The 13,865-nt window shown below is 37.2% G+C and overlaps 1 protein-coding gene across 1 annotated transcript in view; it reads left to right on the top strand.

The window, feature by feature from the left end:
* The window catches only part of LOC107684902 (receptor-type tyrosine-protein phosphatase N2-like), a 30,354-nt gene extending 19,584 nt beyond the window's left edge, over nt 1–10,770 (top strand). The window contains exons 7-12 of the mRNA XM_016481291.1: nt 1,125–1,244; nt 2,281–2,447; nt 5,161–5,214; nt 6,167–6,231; nt 8,118–8,191; nt 10,699–10,770. Of these exons, the coding sequence (XP_016336777.1) occupies nt 1,125–1,244; nt 2,281–2,447; nt 5,161–5,214; nt 6,167–6,231; nt 8,118–8,191; nt 10,699–10,770 (552 nt within the window). The remainder of the gene's footprint in view (nt 1–1,124; nt 1,245–2,280; nt 2,448–5,160; nt 5,215–6,166; nt 6,232–8,117; nt 8,192–10,698) is intronic.
* The last annotated feature ends 3,095 nt before the right edge of the window (nt 10,771–13,865 follow it).

Genomic DNA, 13,865 nt, shown 5'->3' with positions numbered 1-13,865 from the left:
TTATTCACAGAATATTCAATTGTCGCTTTGTGCAATTTTTATTCAGAATTCTGGCCAAGCACAGAGCACTCAGTCCTGTTGTCTGCAGAGTTTTCAGAAACATGTTTGTTGGTTTTGTTTGACCTTTTCTGCATATTGCACTGCAAAGCTTAAACTCAACAATATTTGATCACCTGGTCTGGAACATTAGTGCAAGCTCCTCCATTGACCTTCAGTTCCCACTCCTGTATTGAAGAATCAAGCATTGTGATCTTTGTATATGAGCTCCTCAGTCAGAACATTTTAAATTACACAAGAAATGGTTTTTACAGCGCTGAATAACATTTATCTTTTAACATCATTTGACCATTAATGTATACAGTGCTAAGCATCTAAACAAATTTCTGTCTTTATTCCTGTAAGCTAATAGTTGTGCCATAAATTCTGTTAGGATGAAACATGTGAAACAAAAAACTCTATTAAATGCTACATTCAGTGAAAGCTATTTTTTATTGCCACCATTCTCTCATCATATAATCATGAATTTAAGACATTTTATTTTTCATCAATTTCATCTCCAGCGTTTTGTGAGATTAAAAATGATAACATATTCATAATGATAACTTTATATTGCGTTTTGAGCCACTTTTACCATGGTGTAATGTCTCTACATTTCTCTGTTAATGACTCTGTGGGGACGTGTGGCACATGAGTTTGATTATTTTATGAGCAGGATCATTGTATTTTATTGCTACCATAAAAGTCAGTGTTTTCCCTCATTTTCCTAATGGCCGCAGTGGGCCTTTCCGTGATTGAAGGACACAGTAAAAGTGTGATTAGGGGAAATGGAGCAAGGCTGAGGAGGCTCCGTATACAAGGGGAAGGGGAGATCGCGAGATAGAGGGCAAGAGAGGTGGGCTGGAAGACTCAACTAAACTCCCATTACAGTGACGAGTGGGCTTGAGTTATTAAGACCAATTAAGTTTAAAGCAAACTCTGCTGAAAAGCACAACTCTCTGAATCCAGTCATATACCATGGCGTAAAGGAGGGAATTTTTTTGTCTTGCAAATGTATTTTTGGCTGTTTTTCCCTGTCTAAACTGTAACATTGCTTTTGCATTTTCTGTTGATGGTGTGTTGTGTAGATGGTTTGGGAAAGTGGCTGTGTGGTTATTGTCATGCTGACACCTCTTGCTGAAAACGGCATCAAACAGTGTCATCAGTACTGGCCTGATGAAGGCTCGGACCTCTACCACATATATGAGGTAAAGCTCCTGTGGACACTGTGGTTTTATATATTTGAATGATGATTTATTATTTCAGGTTTTAATACACCTTAACTAAATATAAGGACAATGGACCCTCTTCACACACTATGATGACGCGTTTCCACAGTTATTAACATTGTAAATCTAGCAAAGTTACGTTTTTTTTTTTTAAATACAGAAAAATCAAAGTTCATCACAAGTAGCTTTTACGCCATCTGAAGTATATACTAATAGAGTCATTCACGAAAACACAAATCACCAACATTAAATAAACAACAGATAAAACCCAAATGTACATAACTGATAAAAACTATTAAGAAATTATTTAAACAAAATACTTTCAAATATGTCATGCAGGGAAATCTGGGAATATCAGTTTACAGTTTTTGACTGTAAATTATGTTTATTTGTTCTTTTTTGCTTCTAAAAACTGTATAATTAACAGCATTTTACTGTAAAATTACATGAAATGTATGGATCTTTTAGTTTTTCCCTTATAAAGTACAAGAACTTACTGTTAACCTATTAACAGTTTTTCTTCTGTAGCATTTTTACAATATTTTACAGTTAAAATTACACACTTTTTTTTACAGTGTATACTTTGTTTTATATTACCTTGGCATTAAATTTCAGAATACTAATAATAAAATGACTGAGGTAGTGACAGCAAATTTGACCTCTTTTTCTCTTTCGACCACCATGATCGATCTCTCCCACCTTTAAAAATCATACAAACGCTATTGTGAATTTTTTTCTTTTGCTACTATAGTAAATGAGAACCCAACTATGGCAAGTTTACCAGATTATGGCAAGTTTACCCAACTATGACAACTTCCGCTTCTGAGAACCCTGGAAATGTGAAAAGGGTCCATATAACTACCCTATTAGTTGTTGTGCCAAAATAACAGTATTTCCGAGTTTTGTCTGTGTTTGTTAACATTATACATGCTGAATCTAAAAAAAATGTACAAAAAAATGTAAATGAATTTTACATGTCAGCGTGTTAAAACACACTCTGCATATGTTCTTGAAGGTAAATCTGGTCTCTGAGCATATCTGGTGTGATGATTTCCTGGTGCGCAGTTTCTACCTGAAGAACGTCCAGACTAATGAGACCCGCACAGTCACTCAATTCCACTTCTTGTCCTGGATGGACCAGAATGTTCCAGAGTCAGCTAGAACCTTGCTGGACTTCCGCAGGTATGTGTCCAGCTGCTGTATTTCACCAGGATGTTAATGGCAGAATGTTTACCTATGCGGTTTTTGTCTTAAATGTTTGGGCCAATATCCTTATTTTCCTAAAAAAGTTTGTGTTCATTCACCTTCAGCCTGTAGGTTTAGAAAGAATAGAGAGTATGTTTTTGAAGAAATCAAATCTAGCCCTTTTTCCTTGTATATGTGTGCACAATAATCCCTATTAAATTAAACACTCCAATTAAATGTGAAATGTTCAGCAATAAAACAGTAGTGAAAGGAAAGCCAATGGCAGCATATGACTCTCTCATTTTTCACCTGCTGTGAGCGTTCTGAAGAAATGCAATAGGCCTCTGGGGTAAAACCTTAAAGAAATTTAACAACCCTGGCACAGGCGGATGTATACCTGCAATAGGACGATCCATTTTGGTCTTCTAGTTTCTTTCTTCATGCTCAAGCAGAGTTAGCAAATTTTAGCAAGTGTTCTGCTGTGCTGTTACATTTAGTTTATTAATCCCACTACTTCACCACGGAATGTAGGGAAATGATGTTGGCATGTTACATTTCAGACTGTCTGCTTTGTATTTTTAGAGTCTTTTATTTTTAGAGTCTTTTAGATCTTTTGGAGAATTTCCTGTTGTTGACTCAGAGCTCTGTGCAGCTCACTCTGATTTGCTTACATTCATGAATTATGGTATATCAATCATTTATCTAACCATTTTACAGACACAGGGGCGCAGTATGCTTTAGATTTCAAATAGTTCTCCTTATAGCTACTGTATACAGTGTATGCTTTGGGGAAATGTCTCATTCTTACAAGTGCATATGCATATTACATATGCCTGTAATATGAGATTAAAATGTATGTGCTGACATTTCTAAAGCGTCAGATTTGGAGTGCTGATTCTGTTGTTGATTCATGGGAGGACTGTTGGATCATATGCACAAAGTGTTTAGATCTGGATCTTGTGCCCTGAGAAATAATGGGGTAATAAATATGCACTGATAAATGAAAAGGGTGGGTCTGATCCTCTATCAGCATTTACTGATGATTGACATATGATCCTCGAGTCTGAATTATCACTCCCATTCTGAGACCCAAAGTGTTCTGAATATTCTTTTCACTCTGCCAAAGTTTCAATGACACCTTGAGCATTGAGGCATTGGTGAGATGGTTTTAACCCTGGTGCTTCTGTTTGAATTGCTCTGGTTTCTGTTGCCATTCTGAATATCTCCCCAAAGGCCTGTGACACAGTCTTGTCTCATACACTGCCATGACTCACACTGAATCTGTCAAACGCTCCTCACTCACCTCTCTTGTTTTTTCGTTGGCCAGCTAATTAGCGGTTGCCAGTGTCATTTTTGTGATGTTGCAGCTAGTTATATGAGCCCAGTTGCATAGTCACAAAAGTGATCATTGGAAACTGTATCTCCTCTTCCAGGCCCTTGATTTTTCCTTGCCTCCCCACCTGCATCTCATACTCACCAGATGTCCCTGTTCTCACACTCGCCCACCCTTTTTCTCTGCCCCTCTGTTTTGCCCAGAAACACACGCTGCTGCCCTAATGCCCCAATGCATGATGGTCCCCTCTGCACTCTTTCAGATCTCAGACAAAACTGATATCTAAAGCACTTTTCTTACACATTTCTTGTGGAGGAAACATCAGGCTTTATTTTACATTTATTTCAAGGTCCAAAAATTAACTTTTTGTCAAATGAGAAAATGTTACTTATCTAGAAATGTATTTTGCACCATTTCTTTATTAAAACCATTTATGTTCATGCCCACTGTGATTTTTTTTTCCTCATACTTTTATTAAATTAATATTATGATCAAGGAATGTCACATTTGTTTTGCTAAAAGAAAAATACAACTCTAGGCATTCTTCTGATGGTAATTTTTCCAAAATGTTTAAAAGTCTGTAGATGATATGTGAGTAATGAGATTTTTTATTTCTTTGATTTTATTTGAGCATGTCATGTACATCGGTGTGGGTAAGGTAACCATTCTTATACTTTGACTTTAACCATGTAACCTGTTGTAGTTCCTTATAAAGTTAAAGTTAATAAATTCTGTTTTATAAACTCGCCAAAGCCAGTTGTTCTTGCATTTGGCACTTGGCGAGTGTTCATTTTGGATCCAGCTGTGTTTAAATAACATTATATAAATGAGTGCAGCAGGTTTTAGAATTGAAAGCCGTCCCATGAGCATTCAGATCTGATCTTAAAACCCTTTTTTGGTATCTCTTGAGAAATCAACCTTGAGGTATGCACAAAGCAGGGTTTTTTTTTTTTTTGGGGATAAGCAAAACAATATGAGTTAACACAGTAGGTTTCCATGGCAACAGCACCAATGTGCCTTAAAATCCTGCAAGGCCTTATGGTTTTCAGGCATTATAATTGTGCAAGGTTAATGTGTTTTGGATCATGACACCTAACCACACATCATTTACTTAATGGCTTGTCACAATGTGGTGGATTTAACAACCTCTCCATTTGTTTTAATTGTTTGGCATGGACCTTTTGGTTTATAATGATTTTGATAGACACATGTTAGAAAGTCCTCTGGTTTGACAGTAACGTGTTTGATAATAAACAAATGTAATATGTTTATATATGACCGTATTTATAAGAGTTTCTAAAATGGCAAATGAATATGCCCATGATCTACTTATTTGCACTTGCAGTATTAATGGTCTCTTTTTTTCTGTCGTTGCAGAAAGGTTAACAAGTGCTACCGGGGCAGATCTTGTCCAATTATTGTTCATTGCAGGCAAGTACCATAATAATAACAAAAAAAAAAAAAAAAGCAATATATATATTGCTTTATTTCTTTTATATAAAATGCAAACATCAAAGCAGTATTAAATCCAGTTATATAAATTATCAGTGGTCTGAATTATCTCTCAGGCACTGGTAAAATAAATGAAGTATTGAGTGAATATCTACATGAGTGATGGTAAAAATGGATGGCCTTTACCCTCAGTGTGAAATTGAGGAATGTGAGCGTCTGTGTAAACTAAAATAGTGGCCAAATGATCTTTAACACCAGGGGTTAATGAGCAACATGTTGTGCGTTGTGGGGAAGACAGGCTTCACAGCTGTCGTGCATATTTGAATAATTCAGAATGATATCAGGCGAGAGGGGAGAGTTTCCCTAAATAGTTCTCATTTCCCAAACCCCCCAATTGAATGTGTTTTGTGTGTGTGTGTGTGTGCTTAAACCTGAGCAACCTCAGAAAGCGGCATGCACACGTTCATTCAGTAATACACTCATAATATTCAGCCGCATGTCTTGAAAAGTAACCTTGATTTCAAATCAGAATGCAGTTTACCATCCAACTGCGTCTGAGTTTGGCTGGTTCTCGCAATTTAGTCGATTGCGTAGAAGGTAAAACCAGTTTAAAATGCTTTTTCAAGTCACTTCAAATTCCCATTGTGTTCAGACACTTTGTTTTTGCTCTTAAAAGAGCTGTGTTGTGTTATTTGATTTTTTTTTTTGCAAATGCAGTTTAGTTTTGCAAAGAACAGGAAAACAAGACAGCAGTCATCTTTGACAGAATTAGTGAATGCTGAAGGATGATGCAACAGCAAACAATGCGGCTGTAACACAACAGAGAAATTAACGCTTTGTTTTCGTTTCAGCAAGCACATACTGTAATGCTCATTCAGACAGGTCTGCTCTTTTCTCGGAAGTGATGATGAGTTTCTGTCTTCATTTGCAGCGATGGTGCTGGAAGGAGTGGAACCTACATCCTGATTGACATGGTTCTAAATAAAATGGTCAAAGGTAAGAGTGCACGGCACAGATGAGGAGGCGCTGTCATAACACACAACGTTTCACACAATGAAGGTCTCGTCTTGCATTAGAGGATGATTGAGGTCTTTAATGAATGGCCAAGGCTCTCAAAAGGCTAATGTGAATAAAAGTGCGTGAAAACATGAAGAACGGAGAAGAGAGTGTATTTCTCCTTGTGTTTGCACTTGTAAGCAACTGCGAGGGTTTCAGCTTCGTCTAATACGGTTGACTTTTTCACATGCAAATATTATACGTTCAGCGCTGCATAGAGTTTAACGAGTCATGTGAATCCAGCCACGGAGACGGAAGGTGCCTTCATAACCTGTCTGAATCATCACCATTCTTCCTGACCCCATCTGGTGAGGTCACCCATGCATTTGCCTCCCCCCATGCTTCTCTATTCTGGTCACCAGTCCATCCCAACTCCTGGCCCGACCATGGTCCGTGGCTTTTTCCATAATGAGGGATCAAAGGCCAGATGCAAGGGAGAGCATCGCTGCATTTGGGCCTCTTTCCCATGCTGTCAGGGGCCCGGAGCCTCGGCCCTCAGCGATCCCCTCCATCTCCCTTTTGTCTGCTCTCTGGGGAGGAGGAGGGGCTCCCAGGTTGCCCACTTTCCAGTGTTCACTTGTGTGAGCCCCACACAAGCCCCAGAAAGTCCCAAACAACAGAAATCTCCCTCTTCCATTCCCCTTTTCTCTCTCCTGTTCTTCATGTCTTCCTCTTCTCTCTCTCTCTTTTCTCAAACACCCCGTTGTATTTTTCTTTCGCTTTTCTTCATCTCCAGGAATGAATTGTAAATTAGTGAAGAATGCTGTTTTAATTCCAAAGCCTTTTCTTGTTAGATGCCCCCTCCTTTGCTCGCTCTCTGTCTTTCCCCCTAAACTTCGGAATCTTGCACTTCTTAAGACATGAAAGTGTTGGAGCACCTTTGAGGCTGGAACCCCAGCTGCACTCGCTCCCTTTCAGAAAGCATCTATAAGGATTCCCGCTTTTCTCTTTCCTTCGCCCTCAAACTCCCTCACTCTCTCTTTCTATCAATCTGTACAGAAGGGAGGGGGTAGTCTGTCTTTTCTTTTTGAAGAATGAATGAATGAGAAATAAGGCCTTGTTAGACCTCTCCTGTTCTCCGCTCATTTATGAGAAGAAACAACAATGGACCTGTAGAAAAAGTCATTCAAGCTAAAGGTGAAAGGGAGATTTCTCCTAATCAGCCTTTTCGCTCTTACCGCCATGTGAAAAATGTCATATTCACTTTACAGTTTTGGTTCAGTCAGTGGTGCCGATGTAAATTTGTATTGCCAAGAACAACAGCTCTGCATGAGTGAAGTCGTATGTAATGCATGTGTGCAGGTTCACTATCTGTGTTTTCATGAGCTCTACTGCTATTAACCACTGTCTTAGAATCTCTTATTTTAAGTGATTATTCATGTTAGAATTAAAATTATCTGCGGTCTCTGCTGAATATAAACTAAAAACTGTAAAAACGGGTAATTAGGTGACCTGCAAAATCTAAATGGATGGCTTTATTCAAGTGATATATAACTGAATCAATCTGACAACATTGAATTACACCAACTTAAAAGTCAGATCAGGTAGAAAAAAATTACATTTAAAGCTTTTTAAAAGATTCGATTTTTGTCACTGGTATTATTGTATTTGTATTTATTTAATTTTTTTTGTTTTGTTCTAGAATAAGGCATGAAGTTCTGCTATAGACTAAAACAAGTCTAGCTAAAAACAAGGTAGTCTATAAGCTTTGTCCAACATTGCAAAGGGAATGTAATTCCACAGAAAAAGCGAGCGCTGGAGAGAGTGCTAGATGATCTATGATTATGTGGAGTACTTTGAACTCATGTTATGTGGCTCTGTTGCAGGTGCTAAGGAGATTGATATTGCTGCTACCCTGGAGCACCTGAGGGACCAGAGATCAGGCATGGCACAGACCAAGGTAAGACTCTTCTTAACGAACAGTGAGGAAGTGCAAAATGATGGACACTGGGTATTTAGGGTCTCTGTTAAAGATTTTAAAAATCTATCAAATCAAAATGTAGCCTTTTTTTCTGCTGCACTGCTGTTATTGCTTTGAAATTTTCTCTCATGGATATGTCTGTTCAAGGCACTAACCCTTATATTTGGTGCATTTTTAGCATTTTAGCAATAATTCAATATTAATGCAATTATTATTCAATTTAATACCATGATAAGCTCATCATCAGAAGAGAAAGTTCAGTCAGTGAGTATAAGTGCAATTCCACCTGCACACATCGTCCCGAGACGTCCTGTACAATACGACCCTAACCACACTGCTACAATTAACATCGATTTGTAATCTAAAACCACATAGTCAATAAAGCAGCAAAAGAAGGCTCAGAAAATTAACTTATAATTGATCACTTCTTCCATGACAAATACGTCCTGTTGATGCCGCAAGCAACAACGTTTTGAACATCAGCCAGAAGGTCCTAGAGAGTCTCCAGCATTACAAGATTGACTGATACAAGATCAATTTTTTTAAACTATGCTAAAGAAACATATTTAGCATTCTACTGTTTGGAGATAACAAGATGAGCAAATGACAGTCCCCTCCTCAGAGCCACACTGAATTACATTAGCTGCTGTTTATGAAAGATAAAGTCCTGACTACCTGGTTAGCCACTGTAAACTGAGATACTGAGCCTCCATGGATTGTGTTGAAAAGATAGCATTCAGAGGATACTGAAAATAGTGAATATGTAAGTGGTATTATAGAAGTAGTAAATGTTAGTGCAATGTTAGCTTCCTCTCTGTTCAGTTTAGTGAAGCAATCAGCCTACTTTACTGAATAATCAGCTATTCATTTTTTTGTTCATGTATCATAGTGTGCAACAAATTCCTAATATTTGAATGAAAGCCAGAGCTGTTTCCTCAGCCAACAGTAATGGTTTCTAAAGTAACTGCAAGTTAACAAAATGTACCAACAACTGTCAGATTGTAAAAGATCTTTTTAAAAAGTCCTGAGCAAGTCCTCATCCTACTTATCAGTTCGTAGTCACATTGTAGTTAGTCTGTGACTGTATGTCTCTGACTCGCTAATAAGGATATTTGGATCTTTCGGTTTTGTTTTCACCTATTTATAAGCAAACTAGTATTAGTATTACTAATATAATCATGTCATTTAAATGAAGGAGAAATCCCTGTACACCTTGGGACTTGCTGTTACATTTTTAATCACTTTTAAATTAACCCTGAATCTTTTCATTAGAAAGAAAAAAACAATAAATTTATTTAATCATTTATCCTTAATCCTAACGTAACAGGTTGCTCTCAAACTCTGTAGTTTGTTAATTCTACTCATTTCTGGACTTTAACAGTGCATTATTTGTGATTTTACTGTTCTGGCCCGCTTAGTCAGTACTTCAGCTCTGTGTTGCTCCAAAAAGCAACATATGTCCAAAGGATGCCCCCTCGCCCTGCACGTTTAGAACACTCTCAAAGCAGGTATTCGTGTGTGAAATTGGTCTGCCTCCTAAAATCCATTCTACCCTCTCCATTCCTGGCCCAGAATAGGAATGTTTTGTGCATTAGCAGCTCCATGAGCTCTCCGGCTTTTGTTTACCTTGGAAGAGAAGCTCATAAACAGCTTGACTGATCAGATAAATATCCACAGCCATACTTCATCATGTCTGGAGAACATTGAGGCATTAATGTGACACCATCTAGTGGCAAAATGGTCACATTTACACTTTTAGTACGCAGTCGCCTTTTTCTTCCAAATCGCCTTGCATATGACAGTGAATGATATTTGTGAAAATGATCAAATCCTCCTCATGCATTTATGGTCATTTGCATGCATTAGGTGGTCTATGTTTACAGCACAAGCTATTACCGCTACAAAGTAAAATTATAAAATAATACATTTATTCAAGCTGTTGAGTTTTTGTACTGACATCACAAACCTTTACCTTCACTTATTACATACTACATTTTTTGAGAGACTAATTTATGTTGGTTCAAAATACAGAAAAGTGCATGTTAAGTTAATTCAAGAGGGATTTTTATCCGTTTCTTGTTTTGTGAAGCTTTGCATCTGACTTAACGCCCACTTTAGCTTGGTTTATTCCATGGCCTGCAGTGGGAGGCTTTGGTTTCAAACGTTAGTTTTGAGGGTCGCTCTTCAGACAATGATCGATCTTCACAGGGTGCCCCTCAGGGAAGAGACAGATTTTGAGTCATAGTTTGAACAGAGCACATTGAGTCACACATTCTCTGCAGCTTTAAAGACACACATCTACACAAGGAGCACACACACATTTTGTATGTGCTTTCCAGCAACTTATTACGTCTTCTTCTGACTGATATTCCCTTTAGGTCCATTTTCCCTTATTTTGCAAGATAAGTTTGTGCTTAGCGTAAAATGTTGGTGTTTTTTGAAGTACTTGGCTGAGTTTCTTCCACTTTCTCTCCTTCTGTCTTCAGGAACAGTTTGAGTTTGCATTGACTGCTGTAGCAGAAGAGGTGAACGCCATCCTGAAAGCTCTGCCTCAGTGAAGGAAACTTTCACAAACACTTCCAACCCGTCTTCTTCCTCTCTTTTCTGTGTAACCTGGATACTTATGAAAATTGACACAATTTTAAGCTCTATCCAAACTCAGACGCATTGTATTGCGCAAGACATTTCTTTGTACTAAGTGTGTGTAAAATTCTATAGCATTGAAATAATTGTTTAGACCGATATTCAACTAGCCAACTAGGCATGCAGTCATAGATTGTATTTGCTGCTCGGATTGGTGTTTACTTACCCATGAGTTGTGCATATGAAATGTCTGAAGTATATGTGTTTGTGAGAAGCAGATGTGATCTTAGCATTGCTGTATTACACTGTATTGGTTCACTGCGGTTATGTTCTTATACAGTACAGGGAGTTCATGTGACTACACTTAAGTTATGGATGAGCAATACTAATGTGACAATGAGAATACTACAGTATAATGCAGTTCTGTGATCTCCTTGGCATCAACTTTCATTGTTGTGATATATTGTTTCTAGATCAACTAATAAACAGATTGTATTACATATAGATAAATTAATTATACATACAGAATGAACCATGTGATTAAAAATGGTCTGCCAAAATGTAATTGTACATATTATTTTTGTGTGTGCAATATAAAAGTAACGTAATAAATCTCAAAACGCTGAAGCTTGAGTGATAATTGCATTCATGAATCATTTTGTGTGTGATGGAGGGAGAAAGACTGGATGAGAGAGATTGTACCAACAGTTATCCTCATGTGAATTGTTGCTCAGTTCTCTAAAATCAGTTCTGGCGAGTTGAACAAGAACAGAAAAATGGGCAGTTTTCAGTTTTGCTCATCCTTGAGCAACTAATATATAGACTAATGCACAAATAATAACAATGTATTATTGTTAAGAATTATGTGGAAACTTTTCACTTAGGCGCTTACATAAATATTCACACCTCTTAATTTCCTGTCTGCAGTGTTATTATTGACAGCACTTATGACGTCCATGCGCCTTCCTGCTATTTCTGTATGTTGATTTGCATGCCATTTGCATATGCATCTGTCGCTTAACCTGCGTCTTATCAGTATGCAGCCAATCTGAATGTAAGGAGGGCATGCTAATCATCTTATGAATAACTATATGGTAACCATAATTGTGCATGTTTAATTGGTCGTCATCAGAGGGATACAAGTTTATTAGAAAAAATTACAGATGATAATTGCTTCCTGCAGCAACTAGAGTATTATGCGGGATTGTGATATGCTGTCGTCTCCCGTTCAGGGAATTCATATTTCCTGGTATCGTTCAGCACTGCTAACACGATTAATTATTGCGTTTGGCGACAACTAGTTTAACTCAAGCTGATTTTTTAATTAACTTAGTTTCACTATCATTCTTTTTAAAAATTAATCCATTTAGATTGTCCTTGATAATTTGCAGAAAGACTGGATGAGAGAGATTGTACCAACAGTTATCCTCATGTGAATTGTTGCTCAGTTCTCTAAAATCAGTTCTGGCGAGTTGAACAAGAACAGAAAAATGGGCAGTTTTCAGTTTTGCTCATCCTTGAGCAACTAATATATAGACTAATGCACAAATAATAACAATGTATTATTGTTAAGAATTATGTGGAAACTTTTCACTTAGGCGCTTACATAAATATTCACACCTCTTAATTTCCTGTCTGCAGTGTTATTATTGACAGCACTTATGACGTCCATGCGCCTTCCTGCTATTTCTGTATGTTGATTTGCATGCCATTTGCATATGCATCTGTCGCTTAACCTGCGTCTTATCAGTATGCAGCCAATCTGAATGCAAGGAGGGCATGCTAATCATCTTATGAATAACTATATGGTAACCATAATTGTGCATGTTTAATTGGTCGTCATCAGAGGGATACAAGTTTATTAGAAAAAATTACAGATGATAATTGCTTCCTGCAGCAACTAGAGTATTATGCGGGATTGTGATATGCTGTCGTCTCCCGTTCAGGGAATTCATATTTCCTGGTATCGTTCAGCACTGCTAACACGATTAATTATTGCGTTTGGCGACAACTAGTTTAACTCAAGCTGATTTTTTAATTAACTTAGTTTCACTATCATTCTTTTTAAAAATTAATCCATTTAGATTGTCCTTGCATTGCATTGTGATTATTCTCGTCTGTTCCAAGTTGCTTAAATCAGAATGTCATTATCCATTTTCTTTTCTCTCACACACGAAGATATCTCATTTTTACCACCACAATGTCTGTGTGTCAAAGAGGAGGCATTACTGCTAGTACTATTAGTTCTAAATTGTTCAAGTTCATTACATTCACTGACACACTAGAACTGCAAATAATGGCCTATTTGCATGTTTTCTGGAATTTGTCAGCTCAAGACCTCAAGTGACCCAAAAACGTCCAAAAGTCTCCAAAACTTAGTTTGCGAGTCATAAAGGTTGATGTTAGACATCACAAGCATAAACAAATTCAAAGAATTCAAAGCTTGGTATCCTTCGAAGTACATAATTCACATGTACTGTATGAATAAATGAAAGATACAGATTTAAACTGAAAGATGAGCCTTGCTGATTATCACTAAATCAAACAAGTAGCATCGGAAATGTTGTTTTATGGGACATATTAGGAGCAGAAAGATGAAAACGGTGTTCTAATTGGTTAACACTAGTACATAAGCATTTTATTGTTAATGATCACAAATGACCTTGTGTGCTTCTGTACTACATAAGAGCTTTGCTTCTACCTGCCACTGCATTAGAGGATAAAAAGGAAACTGGCTAGAAACTACAGAAAGACATAAAGCTACACAGAACGCCCACACTTACAGACAGAACGGTTCAAATGACTAATCAGTTCTCATCTAAAATACTCAACTTGTTAAATGTGATTGAAGGGAGAGATATACTTGTGGCAAAGACTAGAAGCAAAGGTAAATGTTTTATAACTAATGTTCACTAAAAATCTTGGTTCATGTCAATTTAGGTTACACTTTATTTTAAGATGTCCTTGTTACGATGTAATTATACAATAAAGTAATGAGTAATATTAACTAATGTGTACTTACTGTAGGGTTCAGGTTAGGACTATGGTTCAGTTTAGGGTTAATTATACA

Source organism: Sinocyclocheilus anshuiensis, unplaced genomic scaffold (assembly GCF_001515605.1).
Source record: "Sinocyclocheilus anshuiensis isolate Anshui unplaced genomic scaffold, SAMN03320099.WGS_v1.1 scaffold613, whole genome shotgun sequence".
Lineage (NCBI taxonomy): Eukaryota > Metazoa > Chordata > Actinopteri > Cypriniformes > Cyprinidae > Sinocyclocheilus > Sinocyclocheilus anshuiensis.
This window is presented reverse-complemented; position numbering and strand designations above follow the sequence as displayed.